Genomic DNA, 26,122 nt, shown 5'->3' with positions numbered 1-26,122 from the left:
GAGAAGAGATCATTATGGGTCTCTTCAGCTTTGAATGAAATGGCAGCTTAATTTTTTTATATACAATATACGGTACTAGATTGTACCTGATTATGTCATACTCAGAGTATACCTACTAAAATCAATGGACTTCAGTTAGTCAACTAGCTCAAGCCCATTGATTGCAATTAGTCAATTCTGAGTATGAGTTAGGCAGGTATAGCTCTTTATGTCTTAACATAGAATTCATTCCACAAGTCTTATTTCATTTTCTGATTTATTGCAAAAGAATGTGATTTACAATAAGAGGAAATATTTTTTAAAACGTGTCAACTATTTTATGATGTGCAACCTAGGCTTTCATGACCATTTTGATACAAGAAGCAATATGTATCTTAATCTTTTTTATTTGCTATCACATATCCACTTTAAGAAAGCTATGGACTGTTAGTATCCTTGTAGAATTTGGCAGGCTTCTTGTTCAGCTGTGTGGGCATTTCAAGCTACATCAACTACGTAATGTAGTTCCTTAAGGCTGAATCTGCAGTTCCCTTGTCCTCTATTCAGACAAGCTGACTGTGTTTCCTGTTACACTATAGGAATGATGTCAGACTAATATATAAAGTAAAACATGTAACAATGGGAAACAGAGAAGCGAAGAGGAAGAGAACGTAAGTCTTACATTGTAAGGAAATCCGACTGAATGGAAGCTATCAGACCGAAAGTGATATAGTCTGAAGTCGTTTAGTCTTCTTTCTTATTTGCAAGGTAAAAAGAACAAAAGAGCCTCAACAGTTTTAATCCTAGCAGATGTTGTCCTGCTGCTGTAATGATGGCAGGCCAGTTAAAGAGTGAGTAGATCCAATACTGGCCAGGATCCAAATGGGCTTGCATTTGCCCATTAAGTGAATAGGATGTTTTTGGAAAGAGCAAACCCTATATGATGCCATATCATAAACTCCCTCAAGATTTAAGATTCTGTTTTTATGTGTTTTTTATTTATTGCATAGCTCAAGTTTTTATTTTTATGTATAATTCTTATGTATACTTTATGTTCATGTGTTTCTCTTAGGTGCCACCTGTACTTGGTTGCCTTATTCATAAATCTGAATATTTCACAATCACATAAACTGCTTTTGCCATACATTATGGGAAGGAGGGAGAGACCAAGCACAATGCAATTTCTGTGCAAAGAGAGAGAGAAGGGGGTAGGAGATGGGGGAGAGGAAGAGAGAAAAGAGATAGCAGAAAAGGGGAGGAGGAAGAAAAGGCGGTGACAGGAAGTCCGAGCATTAGGCCGAGTGAGGCGACTGAAGCAGCAGATGCTGTGAGACGCAAAGTGATGACAAGATATTGGAGGACAGAGTTGGGTTTCCTGCTTTACAGTGGAGGAAAATATGCTGTCCAGTGTTGACACAAGATTCAACTGCAAGTATGGTCACTTTTTGTATGTGGAAGTGGGAGCGGCTTTCATCTTGTACTCCACCTCAAGCAGCAAAATGGTGGTGCTGACTGATAAGAAGAGAGAGAAAAGCCCCCCTAACCACTGTTCTGGCCCACCACTAGCATGCAGCCCTGAGTCCAGATGACTCCTGAGGGAATGTGGCTCTCAACAAGGGGGGCAGGATCCCTCACCCCTGCCCTACATCCACCTGCTCGGTAAAGACAACACAGGCTTCCTACATACATCTCTTTTAGAAAACAAAACATGCTGGTACAAACTTCATTCCTCTCCCACCAGCCATAGTTTTCAAGGCCTTCCAAAGCAAATTGTTGGGATCGCCTCACAACAAAGTAGATGAGGTAGCCACTCCCAGCTAGTGTGCAAAAGGCAAAGAAATTAGCGAGAACCCTCAGGAATCGGGTCAAGTGGACGTTCTCTTCCTTCCGGCTCTCTTGCTCCTCCACAATTGCTTCCTGTATTTGTTACAAACAAACAAGAAAAACATCATCAGTATTCATGATACCAAGAAGTATAAGAAGTATAATAGCATTCGCCTAAATTAGCCACCGCCGACCTGGTGCCTGGACTAAACTCTCATCAGCCCCAGCCAGCAGAACTGTTCAAACCACCTGGAGGTCAACAGGTTGTCCATGAATGCAGACTATTTGAAGATCCGTCTCTTCCAGTATAAGCCTGACCACTCACGCCATTCGTAAGGGACACGGCTTTCCTCCGTGTCCTTTATCCTTCAGAGGCTGGCTGGCTGAAACAAGGAACAGGGAGTCATGGCTGGAGTAGGAAAGATAGGGATAAATTTCCCCTCCAAGATTGCTGCAATCCACATAGCAATTGGTGTCTCGCAGGGCTAGAATTAATTTTTAAAAAACAAGAGATGTGGCTCACTTTAAACATTATGCGTAACACATTATTTGACCCTGACACGTGACTAACAGCAGCAAGGTGTTTAATGGGATATGTAAGCAAAGAAACTTGCAACCAACTATATTGTGGCACAACAAAACTGGGCTGAAAGCCAAGCAGCCCAGGCGTCTGCGTTTGCCAGTTCAGTGGTCAGCTTCCACAGCTGCAGGAATATGCCAGGCCTCCTTTTTCCAGGACTCTTCCCTCAGAATCAGTTTGCGTAGTAAGAATCCAAGAACCACCTTTGTTTGACAAGGATCTTCTCATTCACCAGGCCTCATAGATCTCTTCCAAGGCCTTTCAGTCTCTTTTCCCTCCTTTTTTCAGGAAGCCAGCCTCCCTCCCTGGGTCAGAGATGCAGCAATCTACCCCAGTATTGTCTACACTGACTGAGAGCAGGAGACATTCCAGTCCTGTCTGGAGATGCCAGGGATTGAAAGTGGTACTTTCTGTCTGCAAAGACTATGTGAACCTCGGTGACATTCATACCTGAGACCAGACTTTATACATTACCTTAAAGCTAGTTGTTATTGATGCAAATTTGTTATCTGCTGTTTCAGGATTGCCAATCAAGTAATCCCAGCTCGTGAACATTTTCCAGCTGAAGTTAAAACTGTTATCATCTCCACCACCATCGTCATGGGCATTCTTTGCCATTCTGAAAGGGGGGAGGGAGTAGTTTTTAACATGCTAAAAATGTAATGGGTTGGGCCTAGAGTTGCTCTTCCCCCATCACAGATGAATCTGAGATTCAGCAAAGTCACTCCAGTGGTAGAAACCCCCCACTCCCAGTGCCAGTGCTACCTCCCCCCCATTCAGGAAGATGCTGAGCCCCACCAGAGCAGCGTTTCAGAGGGATGCAGGGAAAGGAGGACTCCATGAGAGCAGCACCTCCTTCCTCTGGTGCCCCAGAACTCTGCGGATCTCAGCTCTGGATGCAAACCAATGTGTGAAACAGTCCTCAGAAAATCTCAGGAGGGTGGGGTGGGGTAAATCTCGCTTTATTTTCTAAGGGCTGTCAACTGATTAAAACATTTTAGTTGATTATTGGTCATCTGCTTCTGACTAATTGTTTACTCAGTCAATCAAGTTTAATTAAATTTGCATATTGCCAGAATCTCAATATACAGGTGCTCCTTTAAGAAACTGAGGAAGTATAACTTACAATTTAACGAACATACGTCACACCATTAAAAAAAGAAGCTTTAATTGCATAATCTGCAGGTTAAACAATTAGCTGTAATCCAATGCTCATTTTCTGGAGAGTGATCCACACTGAATAAAGTGGGACCTACTTCTCTATTAAGGAACTTAGGAATCTGCTTTACCTCAGAGTGAGCACCTCTGGCAAAGGTCTTTCTCATCACCTGCTACCTGATCCACTTCACTGGAGTTGCAAGGGCTGTGGGACTTTTTGCATGCAAAGCGGAGTCTCTTCCACTGAGCTATGGTCCCTCTGGGATTCACTGGACCCAAGAGCCTGGCCTGTGGCCCTTCTCTGTGTTTGTTTGCGACACCAAGCGGCGTTCCTGCTCAGACATCATTGAGATTCACTGAAATTGTGGAGGAGAAAATGGTGCTCCAAAATGTGACTTTATGCATTGCCACAGTTAGGGTCCTCCAGATTAGTGTATTTTTGTCGGTGTATTCTACAACACGTTCTTCACACCATTAATAGCACATTCATTGTGGGTTTATTTTGCCTTATTAGTTGCCAGTTGCTATAGCACACTACTGCTGCCCAGAGGGGCAATAGCACAACAAAAGTGGGACAGAAAACCAAACAAACCCAAGAGCATTTATGAAAAGTTAATTTTAGCAGGAAGTTACAGGATATGTGCTGACTCAGAATGAAGCTGTATGGCCACCCACGGATGGAACTGAAAGCATATGACTGCCCACAGAGCATCATGAACACAAATAATCAAGAATGCACAATAAAAAGGATGACTGAGGGGCCCTTAAGACCAGCAGGTAACTCAGTCAAAGAGCTAAAAAATGGACTGATGGGAATATTGATGGCTGATTTGTACTTTGATAATTTCTGTAAATGCCATACCAATTTCATTCTCTCTTTTCTCTCCCCAGTTGTTATGCCTTTTTAGGTACTACCACAAAAAGAGCCAAGCAAACAAAAAGCTCACAGTTACAGTTGGATTTTGCACTTATCATATTGTTTTCTGTGAAATCATCAACAAGCCAAAGAATATAAGAGGATTTGCTCTTAAGGTTACCTAAATATAGATCAAGATTATCTCGTGGCCAGATGGAAATTTAACACATACAGTGCATGTTCACCCCAGGGTGTTCCTTTTGTTTTGCCTCCTGGGATTGTGCTGCAAAGATTTTTTGGTGGTGGGGAGAACCCCAGTGGGTGGCTGGCAGCTACTCAGCTATAATTCCCTGAGAGGATTCAGTAGGAAGATTTTTCACAAATACAGTATCAAAGAAATATTTTTAATGGCTCCCTCTTAACTGGGTTAAAACAAAATGGTAACTTCTGAAGTGAAATCTTTTGTACCTTAATCAAGCATACTCTGGGAGTGAAGAGACTAAAATAAATGGCTTTTTTCAAGGGTTCAGAATGGGGGTGGGCAACATTTTTCAGTCCAAAGGCAGCATTCTCTTGTGGGGAAGCTTCCGCAAGCTGCAGACTAGTGGAAGTTGGGCTAGAGACAAAGGAGAGTGGAATAACTGGTCTGATTCTCACATTTGCACAGTGGGCTGTATCCTGGCCATGCAGACCACGGAACAAATCTGCCTCTGGCAGATTTAGGGCAGCACAACTGGTTCTGCTGCACTGCTCAGCCTCAGTGAAGATGGACCCTATGCGTGTCAATGGGGGTGCATGCATTTGGGGCTCCCTCACATGAAGGGGAATCCTGGGCCAATCACGAGTGCTCTTCTCATTGGGGAGCCCTACGCATGTAGATCCCATTTTCACAGAAACATAATATAGGACTGACAGGGTGTGCGGCCAGCCAGTGCAATCCCACTCCCTGAGTCAGTGTGTAAGGAAGGGTTGTGCCCACCTTGATTTGAGCATTAAACAGTGGGGAGGGTGTGACATCCTTTAATAAATTACCAGTCAGCTAACTGACTGACCTTTCCCTCGCCCTGCCAGGGGGTGCCAGGGTCTGAACCTGGGACCCTTAGCATGCAAAAGGTGGGCTCCTTTGCTATATCCCTTCTTCTTATCATGCCTGAAGTGAACATAGAAACCTGCACCTGCAGCATCTTCATTACAGCTGATATATTTAAACATTCAGGGAAGGTGTCCTAGGCTGGGGCACTGAATGCAGCAGGAGGCTGGTGCAAAGAAAAGAGAGGGCCAGTCAGCCCAAGGTATTTTGCTTCCTGAGGCAAAGGGCAAGATGGCACCCAGCCCTATTCCATACAAAAGCTAACCAGACAGGCATCCGAGTCTTAGCTTAACACTGGTAAAGGAATGGTATCTTATCAAAGGGTCTGAGAGCAGCAGGCTAATTTAGGGAATGCAGGGCAGTCTGCATGGCGCACAGCAAAGTTCCCTCCCTGTCTCTCAGCATCACCAAAGGTTGGGCTGGCCCTGAAACTGGAAGGCAATGGTGGAGCCAAGCTCTGTGTGGGATTCTCAAAGAGAAAGCACCAGCAAAGATGAGGCTTTCAAGTTTCACAGTTTGTAGCAATGGCCACAAAAACCCCTGCAACTTGTGAACAACCATTTACAACTTATTCCATATTTGGATTCCTAACCATACGTTCCTGTTCTCTTCTCCCCACAATCTCCAGACCGCAAGGCCAGATAAGGAAGAATGATTGTAATTTTGGAGTGTTACTTAGCACTATGCTAGATGGAACACTTTACAAAAAAAGAAACTCCCTTTGTTACACATTTGTTTCACACATCTTAGCTGTACAGAAAATGTGATGCTATTTTAGTTTAGGACACCTCTGCCAGACTGTAATTTGTTCCAAAGTGAGTAATAAAATAAACATTTCCTGAAAAATGTTAAATAACAGTAAAGTAGTTCAGGATTTCCTGCTCACCTTCTCCCCGCACCCCAAACCCTACATTCATTAATCCTGCTGTTGAAGGTGCTGCACCAGGGATTCAATACAATCAAATTCAAGAGAAACATCCTTTCCCTCCCCACACCCCAACCTTCCATTTTATATTGCCATACAGCAACTGGACTTAAGCTGACAATGGGAAATGGTTTAATTTTAATTTTAATTTTTAGAGATTTGGTGGGATCTGTACTAAGAGGGGGGCAGGATGGAAAGGGAACCTCATCTGGAATTGATTTTATGCATTTAGCTTTTCAGTGAGTGCTAAATGCCAAGAGCATCGAGGAGGAGACAAGAAGGACAGAGTCTGAGTGGTGCAGTGGTTAGTGTATGGGACTAGGTTGGAGAGTCTCTGCTCAAATCTCCACTCAGCTATGCAGATTACTGGGCAACCTTGAACTAGTCACGATTTCCCAAGCTAACCTACGGTACCTCACAAGGTTTTGTGAAACAAGGTAAGGACAATCATGCCTGCTGCCTCGAGCATCTTGGAAGACAAGCAGGGTATGACTGCAATAAATACTAAATAGAAATGCGGCTCAGTCTGTGAATATATATCCCATCCTTTATTTCATCAATATCAGAAGAAACTTACGTGCGGATGACAACCATGAAACTGTAACCAATGGACCCAACTCCCACCAAAAAGTAGGAGAGAGGCAGCCGGAACTTCAACCACCCGATAGTTCTCTGGTTATTGTAATAGCCATAGAAGAGGACAGAATACTGTGCAAGACCCTGAAATGTCAACGACAAAGAACAATTTAGATATCTTCCTCTAACTTCAAACAACAAATGCAACTTAAGCCACAGGGATACTTTTAAACTGAACTAATTTGACTCATGCATTGAGAAGCTGACACAGAAGAGGAGAGAGGAAAGATACAAGGGGAAAGGGTGGCGTGTAGAGCTAGTGAGTAGATGGCAGCCACCTTCTGCCCAAATCCCCAAACACAACTTCTAGCCATTTCCTGAGGTTGCCATCAAAATAGAATTTTTTTTGGGGGGGTAGATTCAAAACACACAAGAAATGGTATCACCTCAAAAAAGATATAACAGAGTTCAGAAAAGGGCAAGCAGAATAATCAAGGAGACGAAGCAACTGCCCTATGAGCAGTTTAGGGAAAAGGTAAGAGGTGACATTGATGAAGTCTCAAAGATTATGCCCGGCATGGAGAAAGTGGGCCAAGAAAGGCTTTTCTCCCTCTCATTAGAACTCGTGGACACCAAATGAAGCTGAATGTCGGATAATTAAAAAGTTATTCTTTGTACAGAGCAGAGCTAAACGATGGAAGTTGCTCCCACAGGATACAGCGATGGCCAACCAACATGGAGAAAAAGTGACTCCTGGCCATGCTGGCTCAGCTCTGCCTCTATGGTCAGAGGCCATCATGCTTCTGAATACCACTTGCTGGGAAATGCAGGAGGGCTGAGTGCTCAGGTGTGCAGATCCTACTTGTGGGTTTCCCACAAGCATCTTGTTGGCCTCTGTGAGAACAGGAGGCTGGACTAGATAAGCCACTGGCCTGATCCAACAGGCTCTCCTTACGTCCTTAAGATGGAGTAGGTTGTAAAGCAAACTGAACTCAGCACAAATGTTTTTCTCATCATCTATCCAGGTGCTTGTGTAAGAAATACACACAACATTTCATATGTGACAGGCAGCAGATGCAGTATTTCCTAAGTGGAGATTAACCTCTGTATTAGAAACCAACATATGCCGGGGAGTTCATTATATCAATCAGTCACTAGATTTTATTCATGTAAGGGATATAACAGATCAACCCTCTTTGAGATGTGAGTCATCTGAAATATTGTGATGGAACGTAAGTGGGGATGCAGCCTGTGAAAGGCTATGCAGGGCTTTATAAATCAAAACCAGGGCTTTGAGTTGTGTTGGAAAAGCAATACTTAAATCTAATAAATGATATACCACTAGGAAATATTCTGATTTGCTAAATGAAATTACTATTGCTTTCCAAATTTTTTTAAAATATTTTTTTATTAAAGGTGTCTCCCCAGTGCTTTCCAAAATTAAGTAATGGGGTGCAAATGTTTGGTGATGGCTGACAAGAAGTAGTGATACAACTGGACAAGGGTTTCTTTGAGTCTTTTAGTTACAACAAACATCTGTCTCTGCTGGAAACCGCTTCTTGAGGTGGGTCAGATAGCCGTAAAGCTTGCAAATGGCCATAATGAATTCAAATCAGACACCAAGAGTTCAGCGTGTGCCCTTGTAATCTGCCAAGGGCCTGCGGATCAATTGGAAAGGGTTTTAATTGACTGTGGTAATGCGGAGAGGCTTAGCCCTCATGCATATATTTCCCTTCCCTTCTGCTGTTTTGCTGCTGGTTATTTCTTAAAAGTAAACCATTAGTAGATTAAAATGTCAATAGGCTAACATCCTTCTGTTTCATTTAATCGCAAGCCATGCATTTGATGTATTGTGATGGCTGGGCTTCCCGAGACAAGTCACAGACTCTGCCTGCTAAGCCTCATTTGCAATCTTGGCTGTGGTGAAAATGAAATATTAACACATGACAAGTAAATATGACTAGATTTGTGGGGTGACTATCAATCCATTTCCTCAGTTTCCTTAGAGCTGACATTGTCTCCACTGGGGAATTATGGGGCTCTTGCGTGATTCAATTATTTGCAGAACATTGGTGGTGTGTGAAAAACATGGTTGCCCAGTATCCTTTGTTATTTCTCTTGTACCACTGTCCTAAATCATTATTTCCCTGGACTGAAAAGGCACACAAAGTTCTGCTTATCTGTCTCAATCTTTCCCCTCTATTCTCTTCTGACTGAGCAGGGAACCAAATGTGACCCCTTACATTCAACTTACGGGTTTTAAAAAATGTAACTAGCAGTACTGATAATTCTGGGCATCACAGAAGACATGCAGGGGGGTTTCACCTTTTCCTTCCCAGCTGTGATCCTAAGGAAAATCCCTCCTCTGAAGGGATTTCCACTGACACCAAGGAGGGAAATCTCTATTGACTCCCAATGCAAACAGCAGCTTCAGAGAAGAGATTTTCAGCAGGACTGTAATAAGGGAAGAAAGGGTTACATTTATGCCTGTTGTGACGAGGGATGGATGAATCTTCCATCAATTTCACTTCTCCCAGTTTCTCATTTTTCCCATTTGAAATTCAGTTCCCCACATATCTCTACTGGTTTACAATTAAAAAAAAAAATCTTTATAAACATTTGTCCACATTTTAGTGCAAATTTATTCTAATAAACACACCTTTGTATGTAATTTTGACAATTATAAAGGATTCTGCAAACAATTTCCTCTAAGATTATGCATTCTCTGTGTTATTTTCACTAATATGTGAATTTTTAGACACACGTTTGCCTAATATATGCTTTCTTGTATTAATATATTTGGAGATGTGTGAAGTTAGAATCATAGAATCATAGAGTTGGAAGAGACCACAAGGGCCATCGAGTCCAACCCCCTGCCACAGTTAGCTGTGTTCCAGTTCACATATTGATTTGAGAATGACAAATTAGATAATTTCACATTAAAATGCTGATAAAATTGAATTTCTCTCTCTGTCATTGATATTAGACTGATTATTCACTTGTTTTACAAATGGAGATTCAAGGAGATGTACAATGTAGCAGAAAAAATAAAACTAATATAACTCTAAAACAAAATAAAAGCTAGAAACACTGATATACATAAAAAAGCAGTCTAACACAACCCACCCACCTGTGATTACTCTCAATTATTAGCTCTGGCACTTGATGTGAGGGTCATTTCACATCAAATGTCACCCACCATATCAGATTTTGATGAAATTTGGTGTATACCCTTCCCTTTAAATCCTTTAATTTTTTTCCCCTCTATCACAAATGGTTTTACTTTTATAGCACTTTGAAGTTTTGTTAAATCTGCATTGTCTGTCCCTCTTGAGACCCTCAGCATAAGATAGCCTTGTGTACATTTTATTTTTTCTCTCCATAACCAATAATCAGATCCCTTTGAAATTTTACACAGAGCTCAATAAAATGATGAGTATTTCAGGAAAAAAATAGAGAGGGGAATTAAGGGGGTTTATTTCAACTATAAGGGATGGATGTACACCAAATTTCATCAACATCCGAGACGTAGGGTGACATGACCTCATTGAAATGACTTGGAATGACCCATGAAGCACATTTTCTAAGCGAGCCAACAAGCACAACTGCACGTTATAGACGAAGACATATTTAATATGGCCCTGGGCTACTGAGACTAAAACAGTGGATCTTTTACCCCTCCACCTGTCTTTCCTTTGTTTTCCCTGGTGCATCATCACTTCTGACACAAAAGGCCTTCTCAGCAGGCTATCTCATGTCAGGTTGGTGTCCCCGTCCGTCCCCCCCCCCCGACTCCCGCAGTTAATTATTCCAGAATTATTGGTCAATTACAAACGCTCTGGCAGAGCTAAATTCCTTCAGTCCTCACTCAATGATCCAGTTGCCCAAACTGGGCCCCTCCTCTTCTGTCCCCAACAAGGAAGCCCCCACTTTCTTTCTCCCCTCTCCACGTTTTTCGGCTAGCCTAGTTAATCTACAAGTTTGGGGTGATTCAATGCCCCCCCTTAATTCTCCTTCTTCCGTTGTGTCCTTATTGCAGCTTCCGCACTGCATTCCTTCCCTCTGGGCCTCCCATCAAGTTCCGCTGGTCTCTGCTTCTTCTCCCTCCCTGTTTCTCGGTTCTCCCTCTGGGTCTGTGTTTTCACTTCCTGTCAGAGAAGTGGCTCTTCTGACATCTAATACACTTGGATAAGAACTCATAAGGCAAGAGGACAGGGATTTAAAGGCGGACACTCAGAATGTTCACTTTTATTATAGTATTTATTTTGTAGGCAGTGTAAGGAAGAGATTATCTTTGTTCTGAATTATTGTTTTTCCTTTTAAAAATTCTCTGCCTTTAATTTGCCAAGGTTTCATTTTGGAATAATGTCAAAGCAATGTTCACAGCATCAAATATCAACATATGAAAATCAAATATCAACAATAGAAAGTTAGCATTAAAACAGAAGAGTATAAAGTCATATTAAAACCCAAAGGAAGTAGTAATACATCAAATCACAGTTCAATTAAATTATAGTATTTAAGTTCTAGTTTTTGTTATTTTGAAACTTATTTTGGTAGGTTTTTTGTTTTTTTAAGTCTTTAGTAAAAATAAATGTAATTTATCTCAAATGTAATTTCCGTAATTGTTTTCGCATTCAGTTGTTGGTGGGGTGGGGGGCTAATCTCAATTGCAGGTCCACATGTTTAAGAAGATTTTCCTATTTTAAGGAATTGCAGGTCCACATGTTTAAGAAGATTTTCCTATTGTAATCTTGCTCTTGAGAATGGTCTGTGTAAGATAGTTCAACTTTGTCCTTTTACTTTCATCAGTAATGGAAATGGTGCCATTCTTAAACAGAACTTCATAATAGTTCAAAATGCCCCCATGGGGGGGAAGAACCCACGAGGGGGGCTACTGGGAGTGAAGGATAGATCGACACAAGACTCAAAGACACAGAGCAGGGGGCCGGCAACTGCCTCTCTCCATGCCTCCATCCTCATCTCCATGGAATTTAGTACACGAGTGAGACAGGCACTGTCCCTACTCTTTCAGACGCCAGTCAAAACAGTTTATTTCAGAAGCACTTTGCACTCTGAATGTCTTAGATGTTTTACATCCTTTCAATTTGAAATTCTTGAGGTTTAAATTCTGGAAGTGAATTTTACGTTTTAACTGTTCATGCCATATATTTTATTGTTGTAAGCCACTTTGACAGCTGCATAGTGAAAACTGGTATATGTTTTAAACAATGTTTAAACAAACTTGGATACAGGTCTTCTGGAAAGCTCCCAACACAGCTCTGACTCCCCTGAGACCTAATGGATTGAAGGGGAAGCAGTTCCCAGGGCAAAGTCCCATCACACTGCTTTGTCCCATGAAGCCAACCAGAAGCTGCTGGTACTGGTTTCTCGGCGAGTGGCTGCCCAATTTCATGGGGACTACAGGTTTATCTGGTAAATATTTTAAAAGGTCCACTTAGAGGTAAATTGTGATAAACAAATGCAAATATTTCAGAAGCAATGGCTATAATTCTCCTCATATGCACACATGAGCTTGTGTGTGCACAGTGAGTTGCACAAGCATGTGCACTGTGATGTTTTTGAATTCTTTTTTTCAAATTGCACTCTATCCCTCCCCCACCCTCCATCCTGCCCTCATCACAAAGGGTGTTTTAAACTCCCATTGATTTTAAGAAGCAGCATGAAATACAGTATGCAGGAGCCACTATTGCCTGGGGGGTGGGAGAGAGATAAATAAAATAATGTATGCATAGATCTTCCCATCACAGATTTATCTTAAACCATGGTTCTCTGCCCATATGGTGTTCTTGCTGGTGTGTGTCTTCCATTAATATCTGCTTAATGTGCAATTAGGTGCCAATTTTGATGAAACATTTTTACTCCACAGAGGAACAGATGTGACCGAGATTACATCAGAATGTGAATTTTACATGGCAGATCTGTAAACAGATTATTACATTCCTGCCAGCTCCTGCTCTCAGATCTCTCCTGCAATATGGATTTTTCATTTTGACACAACATTTTTCAGGTATATGCTTCCTTCCACTGAAGGAAAACACTATATGGGAGAAAATTGGCTGTCAAGACTTTGGCTGTTTCCTGGGCATTACAGCTAAGTTCAATATCTGTAATCATGAAGAACAGTTACAGATAGGTAGCCGTGTTGGTCTGCCATAGTCAAAACAAAAAAATTCCTTCCAGTAGCACCTTAAAGACCAACTAAGTTAGTTCTTGGTATGAGCTTTCGTGTGCATGCACACTGCTTCAGATACACTGAAACAGTGAAACACTTCTGTTTCAGTGTATCTGAAGAAGTGTGCATGCACACGAAAGCTCATACCAAGAACTAACTCATGAAGAACAGATGAAAGAACTTCCCTCCATGTTCTGTTCTGTTCTTGTCCCTCCCTTTTTTTCTGCTTGTGTTTCTTTCCTCCTGAATTCGTTCAGGGAAGAAAATGTCTACAGGTTGCTCTCACTGGGTATTGCCTAAGCATGACTAAGAGTAGATCCTCTGCATTGTGTGGGTTTACATGGTGCTTCTGTGAACAAAAGGGGCTGCATTCTCTTCATATGCCAACAAGGGCAAACACCAAGGAACCGACTGGGTAGTTTTTCCCACCCTTCAGTTAAGGCAGATTGCAGCAAGTATTTACTGTAGTATTTACTGGAATTGCAATTGCCTGTCTCCCATAGGAAACGGCTCCCCCACAGCACTTAAACTACTGCAAGAGGTTCCCACGGTAATTTAACATGCGCTATCAAGTCTCTCACTGTAAATCCAACAGTAGCTCTGCTGCAAACAATATCCTTGATCCCAAAGGGTAGAAAAGGCAGTGAAACACATGACTAGGAGCTCATTTCTTCAATACCTTCATCTATCTTTCTTTAACTATCTTGCCGTTGCCAGTTTGCAGGTTTGTTATTTCATCTAAGCACAAAAGGCCAAATGAATCCCTCAGGGCAACACCAGTGAAGCAAATCCACCTATAGTACTTTTATACCTCATGAAATTGATCAGTGATGGCTCAACATGGTGGCCTTTGGGGATCTATTATATATGGCATGTAAACTTAATAAATATAAAGCAAAATGACCGTTTTTCAGCTGCATGTTGAGCTACTCTTCACCTTGCTCACTTTTAACTTACTCTACATGTCAGAAATCCCAGTGACAAGTCAATGCAAGAGCTTATTTCATGACATCAGAAAGTCCCACTGGATCTGGGGTGCCACATTTGATCCCATTTCCCAAAAACAATTTGAATTTATATCTTTTCAATTTTACCTACTTAAATTACGTATCCCAAATTGGTAGTCTTGCCCAGTGAACTGCTGACAGAAAACAACATTTCACACCATCAAAACACAAAGCCTAAGGAATGGCTTTTGCAAAGTGCAACTTACACTGAAATCCCACAGAGTGGCAAAGTTCATTGCCGTCGCTTCCTCTGCTCTGGGCACAGTTTTTCTAGGTAAAGTTCCATATGGTTTCCCCATCAATGCCTGTTTTCGCACGTAGGTCAGTCAGAGTTGTAATTGTAAACACAACCAAAACAAAGAAAGAAATCAGCATGAAAAAAACATTGGGGAATCTCACTTTCAAGGCTATTTCTTGTTTTCCCACTGCTAATTTTAATATTTATTTTAATGTTTTAATTGTTTGTGTGAAATTACAGCAGGCAAGTGAAGGAGGAGGAAAAGGTAAGGGACTAGTGGTTAGTGCAGGTGAATGAGGGATGCCTCTTTCTTAAGGCATCCCCTCTCCATAAGGCAGGGATCAAACAGAGAAAGTGATTCACCAGGGAACCATCTCTAGTAAATATAGACAGAAAACAGGAACCATCTCTGGTAAATATGGACAGTGCATATGCTGCATGAATTAACAAGATAAAAAACATTTGAAGGACAACAAAAGATCTCTAACATCATTTGAATCCTACTGATTGTAAATGTCAGTCTAGCTCTGATCTTCCTGACAGTGGAATTTTACCCAAAATGCCCAGTCCCCCATTGTTTGCTCTGGTCTTAACTTTAACCCATTTTCCTGTGTGACATTTAAGCCTAAAGAGAAACAGCAAAACAGGCTGGGCATATTAATGTAGTTATCCCCACCTCAGGCACCATGACAAGACCAAAAGTCAGTCCAAATAGGATTATATTTATTCCATACATCCATCGCAAAAATATGAAGTAGGAGGCAACAGAAGAGCCAAAATGACCTACAAGACATGAAGCAAGATAAAAGGGCAAATGAATCATTCTTCACCTTTTTTGTCCTTTCAAATAAGATATAAATCAGAATATTTATGCTTGCTTAACACACCACAAATCAGTGGCTGCCACTTTCCCCTCCTAAAACCTAACCATGTATTACTATTGATGTGATCTGGTAAAACCATAGTAAATTATTGCTTACATTGGTATATGTGTGGTTAGTATGCAAATATATGTTACAAATTCCAGCAATCCTTGATATGCAATGTATTTGTTGCTGTTTAAAAGCTACAGAATGAAAGGAGCAATGCTATGCAACAGTGGAGGGGAACTCCAGGCCTGTCTCCCAGGAAGATGAAAATTACTTAATTCTTCTTCTCTCACACTTACTTTCAATTTCTTTTATTTTCATTTCCCAGGGTATGCAGGCTGTCCGAAAATTCTCAAAATCACGTTGAAATTTCATCCATTTCTGAAATAAATATTACAAAAGTAAAATAGGACATTAGGACATTTAGAAAAGAATGAACACTTTCAACTAAAAATCTGTCTGACGATCTCAAACCTCTGTGTTCCAAAATCTGTTGCACTCTAGGTTGTTAGAGTGGCCTTGGCAGCAGTGTTTCTGTTGAAGGCACAGGAAATGCAAATGTGTTTCCTGTCCTGCACTTTTCTGTCTTCCACATCTTTCTGCAGCAAGCTGATATGTTAGTGTCCCCATCTTCCTACCCAAGGACTGCTTCTCTCGGCGTGAACAAGCATGGGCCCTGCATTTGCCATATGAAACCCAACCATTTGACCCTTAACTTGGAGGCTAATCAAGTTTTCCTTTGGCTTCTTTTTGTGCTCATCCTTCTGAGGAGAGGGGTGGGTTTTGTATGTTTATAAATATTTGTCAATAAACATTTTGTCTTCCTGCTTTGGTTGGTTTAAATGTTTCTTGCTATTTCTATTCTTATATTGTAAGTCGCTTTGAGAGACAGTCATGCAAAAAGCAATCAACAAGTACAATAAGCAATAGCACCAAGGGAAATCTGAAAATCTACATTATATTAAATGGAGGAGATATGAAACAGAAGGTTCTTCAGCATCCTTCCATATCCCACTTCCACATTTATTTCTCTCCATCATTTCAGCTGCACTTCAGCTCCATCCAAGTGCCAAAATGATCTCCAAACAGTGGCGTAGCGTGGGTTATCAGCACCCGGGGCAAGGCAAGTAATTTGCGCCCCCTAACCCATGGATTTGCACCCCCTAACCCTAACCCCCAGATGTTGCCCCCGGTGCGGCCGGCCCCCCCCCCCACGCTACGCCACTGTCTCCAAATCTTAATGCCGGAGGTTCACTGAGATTTTTTAATCATTTATTAACTAACTTACATATACTTTAATATTTCTAATCTGTGCCTTTCTTGTAGGTTTACTTGGGTCTGCAGCACCAAGTCACACTGAAGCATTAGTTTTGATATGATTTCAGCCTATCTGCATTTATTTGGATTACTTGCAGTCTCCTTTGCCTAAGCATCATCTGATTTTGATACCTTCATTTATTTTTGGTGAATGTTCACCTATGCGCCACTGACTGTGAGCCATACCTGACTGCTCAGAATCTTTTTGATTACTATGATTTGAAGGCACAAATGTGTTTGAAGGATTAATAGAGAACATTAGCAGTTTTGTAGCATTTACAGAACTAAGATACCCAGGAAATTCTTCTTGCTTTTTATAGCTGAAAGTAAATGCAATCCAAAAGGAGAGTGAAACCATTAATTCTGGATGAGATATTTGAAAAAGGCTGAGTGAGCCAATTCAAAGCCATAATGAGAGATGGTCCTTACTTTCATCATCATCACTTTATATGCATAAAATTTCTTCCCTTTGCCTTTGCCAAGGGCTCCTTCAAATTTTTCCACAAACTGCTGAGCATCTCTGAAAAATAAAAAGAAAGAAGTGCTTGTGGATTTATCTAAAAGCATCTTTACTCTGACTGTCTCTTCTGCTGAAACATTGAGACACACTTGACATTACTGAGCATCCCAATGACATGTTATGTCAAACACTTTCTCTTCCACAAACATAGGAGCCACGTTCCTTATTTCCTCGTCCCCTCAAGCACAGTTTGCCATGTCCTGGCATTATGACACGCCATATTTCCCCACCCACTGCCCGCAATAGCCAATGATGCAGAGCCCGATAAGGACACATAGAATATCAAGGCATCAAGAAAATTACTATTGGATGTCATGGAACAAGAAACTAAACACAGAGATGCCATTTCACAATAAAATGTTTCATTCCCTGCCCTTCTTGTGCGCTATCTTGGATTATTCTAAATTCATTATGATTCTCTGTAGCAACAATGGGGGACTTATGGGCCTCCAGATGTTGTTGCATTCCAACTCCCATCAGCTGCAGCCAGCATGGCCAATGGGCAGCGATGAGGGGAGGAATTGTTCAGCAACATGGTCCCCTAGAGAACTGTAAGCTTCATCCACAAGCAAAACAATTCTATATTTGTTTATATGGTCATTTATAGTGGGATTGTGATGGTGTGCTGTGGGCCATGACCAGCAGATTTAGCACTGTTTCTGTAGCAAAAGAGGATTTTTTGAATAACCCTAATGTGAAGATGCCATCCCAGGAAGAGTAGTAGTAGGAAACAAAACAAAAAAAGATGCCAGCACTTGTATTCTACCCACACGCACAATAAATAAATAAAACAATACAAAAATACAAGTCATTTTACTGGTCCCTGTCAAGTACCTGTATTCTCAATAAGGCTGTGGTTTTAGGAAGTATTCCCAGTGGATCTTTCTTAAAAACAAAACATATGAAAAGCAACTCTGCTGCTTGAGTAGACTATCTCAGAAGATAGTCAGAGGGTAATGATTCAAAGAACACAAAATACTATTATGTTCAATGAGCTAATTAAAACAAAGCCTTCTGTGCTGCTGCAGCCATCCACTGCTGCAGAGGGCTTCATCCTTTGTTCAGCTCAACTTTCCTACCTTAGATATAGTCAGTCAGAAACATAAGGAGCGCAGCCCTGGCACTTCTTTCACAGAAAGAGCAACAACTTTATTTGCAGATGTGCTGTAGTGTAATTTGATGGGAGGACTAGCACATGCTCCATATGTTCAGCAGGCTGGGCTTCGCTGCCTCAAAGTCATCCACCCAGTGAACTTCATGGCTGATCAAGGATATGAACCCAGGTTTCTTCAGCCAAGTCCAACATGCTACACCACACTTTCAAGCTCACTCTTCACAAGTACTTAAAGATTGCTGCATCAAATATCAGCCATCTACAGCAGGGGTAGGGAATCTCTAGCTTGTGGGCCAACATTGGCTTGCCAAGGGGTTGAATTTGGCCTGCAAAGCTTTTTTAAAAGCCATAGCCACCTGCCAATCAGCTGAGATCACTCCAATGGTGGTGACATCACCTGATGAGCCAGGGTTAAATTCTGCTCGGTTTAGCTGCACACACTCCCATGATGCACTTTGAAGTCCCAACAGCTGGGGCTTCAAAGCACAACATTGCCATAGGTAGGGAGATAAGAATCTGGCCCACTGGGCAGAAAAGAGCTGCCACCCCTGATCAAGGGCCTCACAGTCAGCAGGTCAAGACACTGACACTAACTGATAACCCCCCCCCCCCTGAATGTAACAGAAGCATTTTGAAGGGTTTTCTGGCCTTTTCACTCTGGGTATAAAAGTTGGAGCAAAGTACAAAAATACCATCAGCTTTGGGATCTTGTTAACTGACTTGTTTGTAAGCTTTATGCTCACTAAATTTTCTAAATTAAAAATTGTTCATTGTTGAATTGTTAGTGTTATGTTGTACAGTTATTGTAATTTTTATTATGTATGATGATTATTGTACTACTGCATTTTTACTGTTTTTTCTCCTGTCAACTGATTTGAGCATAAATGTGTACAGAAAACACATATAAATTGATTATGACTTTAAACACGAGATCCTTAATTTGCCAGATATGACAAGAGAGTGAAATCTGTTTGGCTTATGTTTTGAAAATACATCACCAAAAGACCAGTGAAAGCATTTTAGTTTATGAAAGATATCTGGTAACTGCCCAGTCACCTGCTGGCGGAAGCAAAGGACCTCACTTTCAAACATCACCATGCACTCCCCGTGTGTTCTTATAAAGCATGTTTGAACATCAGAAACAAATCTTGTACATCTTTACTCAAAGATGCAAAAGTGTCAAAAACACAAGGTAAGTGGATTGTGTGCTATATGTAAATTATCGATAATACAAGATAGACCAAAATGTACTCTCTTAGCTAACCCATTGAAAGCTTTATTAAATTCAAAGAAACATTAATCTAATTACCAACACAAGGGGCATGAATATTTCATGAGCACAGGTATTATTGTCCTTAAATGGCCTAGCTTAATAATTCATGGGAGGTGTGGGGTTGCAGCTCTCAAAGTGCGAGGTATACTGTACTTGGGCTGTTTCAAGGTTGCAAAAGTGGGGAATGAATTACCAAACTTAAGAGGTTGCTTCTGAAGAGGAGGATTCAAGTGGATTGCTCAACTTTTCAATAACAGGTCAAGATAGTTTCAGGCACCAGCTCAAATTTCATTAAAGAGAAATGCAGTGTTGCTCCAGGGCAACACTTTAAAAAGATTAATTTTATTTTAAAAAAAACAAGGCCAGAATTTCAAGGTGATATATCGAGTTGTGGTGCAACAACTTCTAATTGCCCAAGCAGGATTAACTTCGCCACCTCTTCCCGTTGCAGTTCCCTGTTCACACAGAAAATCTGCTCCAGAAGCTCGGGGAACCCTTTAGAGCAGATTGTGGTGCTGCAAAGGAAGGGGAATTCCATCACTTGTGACTGGAGTGTAATCCAGGCTGGATAGAAAAAAATTCTTAATTAAGCCACAGGTCCACATGTGACCCCACATGTGGTCTCATTTAATGCCATCCTCAAGAATTCTGTTGGTTTTCCACCACATGTTCCTTCATGTTCCTTCCCCTTTCTTGCCTCTCTAGATTCGCTTTATATAGCACATTAATGTCAGGAATGAGTTACTTTTCATTGTTTTCCAGAACAGTGACTGCATTGAACTGTTGCACTGATAAATAAATGTCTGTATAGTTATTTGAGGGTGATCCCATCAAACCAAGCGGGGCATAATTCTGAATAACTTCATTAAATTGGGACTTCTAGCCTGCTGTAGCTCTGGTGAACACTGAAGAGGGTGGTCTTTATTCCAGATCCAGAATTTCTGGAACCACCCACCAGTTGAATGGAACCCCTGACAGATTATTCTTGAGGAAATGTGGTCGTCCATGGAAAAAGGTTGCCCACCCCCAATTGAAATAAAGCTGTGGCCTTGCTTCTACATTAATTACCCCTGGACTACATTACAGATGATCAGAAATCCCACCTTTGTTCCTATTTCAGGACCTATTGTGTATTTCTTGTCATAGTTCTGGGAACTAAAGATATTTATTCAATGAATTATAGTGGCTCATGCATGGCGTTACATCCCTAGATCACATCTGACAGCTGCATGTGTGAACTGACTTCGTTTTTAATGGGAAAAAGCCAACAAACTTGTGGCGCCTTAAAGATTCACCTGTTTATTGAGCTTTCATAGTCCATAGTCTTCTCCATCGAACATGCTGCAAAAAAGGGTGGCCTGATTGCATGCATGATTACAAATATCACTGATAGAATTTTATATTACCTCCAACCCAATGGGCTTGTTCCAGTGTAAGTCATATCTAGGTCACACTGCAATCAGAGGGGCTTAAGTAAGTCATGGCTGACTTAGTCTGGATCCAGCCCAATGCTTCTCTGTGACACCAGTTCACACATTCACCTGTGAGTGATCAAATACTGAGTAATCAAGCAGTCATGACTAAAACACGTGCAAACATGCCCTACAAGTGACCATATACAATATCATACTTCAAGACTTCCAGTTTCTTTTTCATATTCCAGGGCTTGTTTCTTAATGTAGCAATTAGCTTCTTTTTCTCTTCTACCGCTTCCTTCAGCTTGGCTATTTCCTCCTCTGTAAGCTCCTCTTCAGAACTTGAATCAGAGCTTTAAAAGACAGAGAGAGAGAGGTGAAAAGAGGGACAGCTTCACTGGTATGCTTGGGGGCAGCTGCTCCACCCACCCCTGGAAAGTATGTATTATTAAACTTGCTACATAATGTGTTCCCATGCCCCCACACCCTGGCATGCAGACTCCCCTCCAATTTGCACAGCATGAGCAAACATCAAGCAATATGAAACTGGATAATGAAACTGAACTTGGACTTTAAACATAGCCTCCAACATTCCTCAGATGAAAAAAGGGGCATTTCTCACTCCCCCTGTAACTGACCCTCCTCAAGAGCCCTTCCCCCTCCCCCTCCCCCATGGAAGCATTTCCTATCAGAAGGGGGGCGAGTGCCATCACCACTGCTCCAATGGGACATGGCACACACGCCCTCCGCTGTCCTGAGAAAATGCTCTTCTTTTGCAGCATTGTTATTTTTGTTTTCAAGAAACAGAAAACATATTAGCAACCACCATTCCCACCCTCCGAATGCTCCAAACATTGTGCTTCCGCCTCCCTTTCCCATGCACAATATCTCAGAATGATGCCAGTGCAGCCCATTGTGGAGGATACAAAATAGTGGCCAAGTTGCCAGCATAGTTCCTCCTCTTCCTCCCGACACGTGGACAAAGGCCTTAGGAAAGGGGAAAGGAAGACACTACCAGAGGTGAGGTTCCTCTTTGAGAAAGTGTTGGGAAATTTATCTGCCCACTGGACAAGCTCAGCATAAATTGTCCTATCAATTCCTCGGGCCATAAATAGGGATAATAACTCTGAGGTACAGTTTTGAACATATCATTAAAACTTAGACCTTCAGTAGTAAGGCATTTTAGGGCGGTGAAACTTAATTTTTTACAGTGAGGGGTCTTTAAAATATGTTTTTGGGTGTGAGGAACTTAAATCTGCTAATTTGCTTTGATTGGACAACATTTAGCTTGGTAACGTCAATGTTTGATGAAGAAACACATAACATGCTTTCAGAATTTTAATTTTACCTTCTGAAAAGATCAGGTAATGCAATATAATAATAAATATTAATAATATTAATATATTATATAACTGCAAGTACTTGATAGTCATTTTTCATTATTTCTATGCGATTTTACACATATTTTACTTACAAAGCAAAACTAAATTATATTTATTTAACCAAAATATATTTTGAATTCCAATTCATGACACAACTTTTTAGCATCCCTCATATTTTGAAATTTGAAAGTTGAAAAATTCAACATACCCTACTGCAGCAGGTTACTATGAGCAATCATCATAGAAAGCTTAAAAAAGAATGAGTGGTGTAAAATATTTTCTATAGTGGAATAAAAGGTTAACACCCCTTCCATTCCAGCCCTGATATGATGATGTTTCAGCGTGTTTTTAATATTCTGTTGGGAGACGCCCAGAGTGGCTGGGCAACCCAGTCAGATGGGTGGAATAATAAGAATAAGAATAAGAATAAGAATAATAACAACAATAATAATAAATCAATATCTCATAACTGGCACATTCCCACTACACATGAGGGGTTTTTTGCCTCATTATTTCTACTGTATTTCAGGAACAAACTAAATGTGATGATGACTTCCTGATTATCAAGATTGCTTCATTGATTCCTGAATGTATGTGGGATATTTTTGGTGGGCGCACCAACAGCAGTAATCAAAAACTGAAAATGCGTAGTTGCTGCCAGATATTTCAAGTAAATAGACCCATTTGCTTCTGCACTGTCTTCATGCCTTGATTAATTTTAATACTAATACATGGGTTTGGGGAAGGACTGTGGAGGACGCAGGGAACTAGGAAGAGATGCGAAGCTCAAAACTTTCAAAAGCAGCTCTGAGTAGGGGGAGGGCTGCAGCACAGTGGTGGAGCTTTGCATGCAGAAGGTCCCAGGTTCGCTCCCCAGCATCTCCAGGTTGGACTGGGAGAGACCATATGAAATCCTGGAGAATACACACACATACTATGCTGCATTCCTATTTTAGCTCCAGTCCCTTGCAATGGCTATTTAGTTAGAAAACTAATTACAGGCACATAGCAACAAACTACATGACAAACAAGATGCCTAATTTGGCTCGTTCTCCTTTGGGTATTGAGGTCTCAGAATCTTACATACATTGCACACACAGCTTTGAACAGGAGTGGCCAGTTATGCGTTGCCAAATAGGACATCAATTTTCAGAAAATGTCCATGTGGTGATTTATATGCATAGATGCAAATTTAAGCTGCACTGTATCTCAGCACAGTGTGGAAGGCACCCAGGTGACATGTGTGTGCCCAAATAGAAGATGCTTTCAAACACACAGTCACTCAAAAGTGTCATGTCCTCTGGCCAAAATTAAACTGCAGAGCTCTTTTGGAAATACTCAATTTTTATGAGAACTGAGTATGTATAGATCTGGCTCCATGAGCTTAGGGAGCATCTCAGAAGGTGATGGTCTCTCCTTCAATGGAGGCTTTTAAACATACAGGTTGGGTGAGTGTCTGTCAGGGATTCTTTCCCTGTGATTCCTGGCTTGCAGAGGGTGGGGCCAGATGACCCTTGATAGCCCTCCCCTCTCTACCGTTCTACTGCAGATTGCTGCAGTATGCCTAACACAACCATCATTGACTTTACATTCAAGAGATCATCATAATAAGGCCTTACCCTGATCCTTTTTTCTTTTTGTCTTTCTTTTTTTTCTTTTTCCCTTTTTTCTTGTCCTTTCGTTTTTTATCCCCATCTTCTTCATCACCATCCTTGGTCATCTGGTTGGCTCTATTCTTCCTGCTTTTACAGCCTTCTCCATCCGATTCGCTGATGTCTAATCCACCATCTTTCATCCTCCGCCTTTTGTATTTTCGCCTACGATCTGCGGCAGTCTCTTCATCCTCATCCTCGCCCTCTTCATCCTCTTCATATTTCTCTCTGGTTTTTTTACTTGATGCTCCCTTTCTCTGAACAGATTCTTGCTCTTTATTGTCAAGAACAGAAAACAAAAATACATTCCCTCTGGATATCAGCCACCTTCCCCCCTCCACACATAAACCTACACACACACACACACACACACACACAACTTTGTTTTCTGATGTCATTGTTTCAAGCCAAGTAAAAGCAGTGAATGATCCCTGGGCCAGTCACGGTGCAGTGAGAAACCACAGCCTCAGTTCTCAGTCATTGTAGCTGATGACATCTTGGTTCTTTTGCAGTGTGAACCATTGTGTATGAGGAATTGGCCTGGGGGTCCTGCCCAGTTTGTTGAAGGCAGAGATCTATAGAACCTCTTTTTACACTCTCTCTCTCTCATTCACTCACACTCTATTCTGGGCATTCTTACCTTCTTCACTTTCAGCAGCACTGCCTTCATCATTGTCAACCTCTATTCTCACTGTGGAGGAAAAGTAAAAACTCTTTGTTTTCTGTGTCCTGAAGTCCATTTAGTGGCTCTTTAATTCCCAGATCCTTAATGCACCTGCTGATTGTTCCCATCTCTGCATAGTCATTTAAAGACCAATTCTAGCATTCAAATCATAAAGACATTAGGCATGACCAGAAGTGCATCCACCTGCAGACAGCTTTGTCCCATTTAAAATAATTTGAGCTGTGCTAATGGCCCACTCCTGATAAATGGTTGGAGAATTTATCTTTCTCCTGGAAAAAGTCTGAAATGGCACACTGCATTCTGAGCACAGCAGGAAGTTCTTGTTTGCTCATAGAGCACTCTGCCTTAACAACAGAGAGCCCGGTCCCTGTTGGATCTGGCCTATAGAAGTCGTACAAACATCACTTACAATTGCTGAAGAGGTACAAGTAATGGGGGAAGAGCTGTAGCATCTGATGTCTACGCAGAAGATCACAGGTTCAGTCTGGGCATCTCCAGATAAGGATGGGTTACACACCTGTATGGAATTCTTGAGATCTACTGCCAGTCAGAGTAGACAATACTGCGCAAGATGCACCAATAGTATAAGGCAGCTTCCTATGTTCCCATGAAGGAGTAATGTTGTACATTAACAAATTAATACAGTAGCTGCAGTTTTCAAATGCAGCACAACCTTATTTATCCAAATAAACTGATAACAAATTGTTAACCATCTAGAAAATCACAAAACATGACTTCTGACTGCTGGCTAGATGCTTTTTTCTGGGGGGTGCAATGCAGGGGCACGCATACCGATAAACATCTTGTGAATTTTGTACTCTTGTCCATTTACTGTATTTATTTTCCCCGATTTGATCTATAAAATGGTGGTTTTCTTGAGTCAAAATGAGAGTACCCCAAAAAAATTTTTAGAAAAAAAGTGCTGGTTATATGCATGCTTACGAAAGGCGTTACGTGTGGAACAAATGGTCAGTTTAGGTCATTTAGTTTTATAGTAAAAAGAGGCAAGAGATTTATCATGACAGAAAGAAGGGAACAAGTTCCAAGTGGAAAGAAATGAAGGAGAATCATGAGAAAGGGAGGAGGTGCTTATTTCTAAATAGGCATGTCTAGGATTCTGCTGCTAGTGAACTTATTTATTTTTTGTTGTGAATTTTTGTGGGGAGAGATCTGTTTCATATACTATTAATCTGAGCAGGACGTTAGATTTTATATTAAGATCAATGCATGTCAGGATACACATCACCAAAAAATACTCATCTTTGAAAGATGAATGCACCAATGAGTTGCACAAAATGGATGTCTAGGTTTCCCCCCCCTTCACGGCCTTCTTCTCCTAACTCCAGTTCTCCCTTTCCCCAGTGCTGGAGCCCTCATCCAGTTTCACAACCCATCTCACAGCTACATTAAAGTATTTTTCCTTTAAAAAAAGGCAAAGAGACCCAATCACAGATCTCCCAGGTCAC

The 26,122-nt window shown here is 41.3% G+C and overlaps 1 protein-coding gene across 1 annotated transcript in view; it reads right to left on the bottom strand.

The window, feature by feature from the left end:
- TMC1 (transmembrane channel like 1) overlaps positions 1–26,122 on the bottom strand; it is a 49,254-nt gene that overhangs the window by 19,228 nt on the left and 3,904 nt on the right. The window contains exons 2-11 of the mRNA XM_081930493.1: positions 24,612–24,662; positions 23,939–24,245; positions 21,153–21,290; positions 17,045–17,135; positions 15,598–15,679; positions 15,106–15,212; positions 14,398–14,496; positions 6,990–7,132; positions 2,858–3,002; positions 1,702–1,896 (exon numbers count right to left, since the gene is read on the bottom strand). Coding sequence (XP_081786619.1) covers positions 1,702–1,896; positions 2,858–3,002; positions 6,990–7,132; positions 14,398–14,496; positions 15,106–15,212; positions 15,598–15,679; positions 17,045–17,135; positions 21,153–21,290; positions 23,939–24,245; positions 24,612–24,662 — 1,358 coding nt within the window. The remainder of the gene's footprint in view (positions 1–1,701; positions 1,897–2,857; positions 3,003–6,989; positions 7,133–14,397; positions 14,497–15,105; positions 15,213–15,597; positions 15,680–17,044; positions 17,136–21,152; positions 21,291–23,938; positions 24,246–24,611; positions 24,663–26,122) is intronic.

Source organism: Podarcis melisellensis (genome assembly GCF_964234715.1).
Source record: "Podarcis melisellensis genome assembly, chromosome: 11".
In the NCBI taxonomy this organism is placed as follows: Eukaryota; Metazoa; Chordata; class Lepidosauria; order Squamata; family Lacertidae; genus Podarcis; species Podarcis melisellensis.
This window is presented reverse-complemented; position numbering and strand designations above follow the sequence as displayed.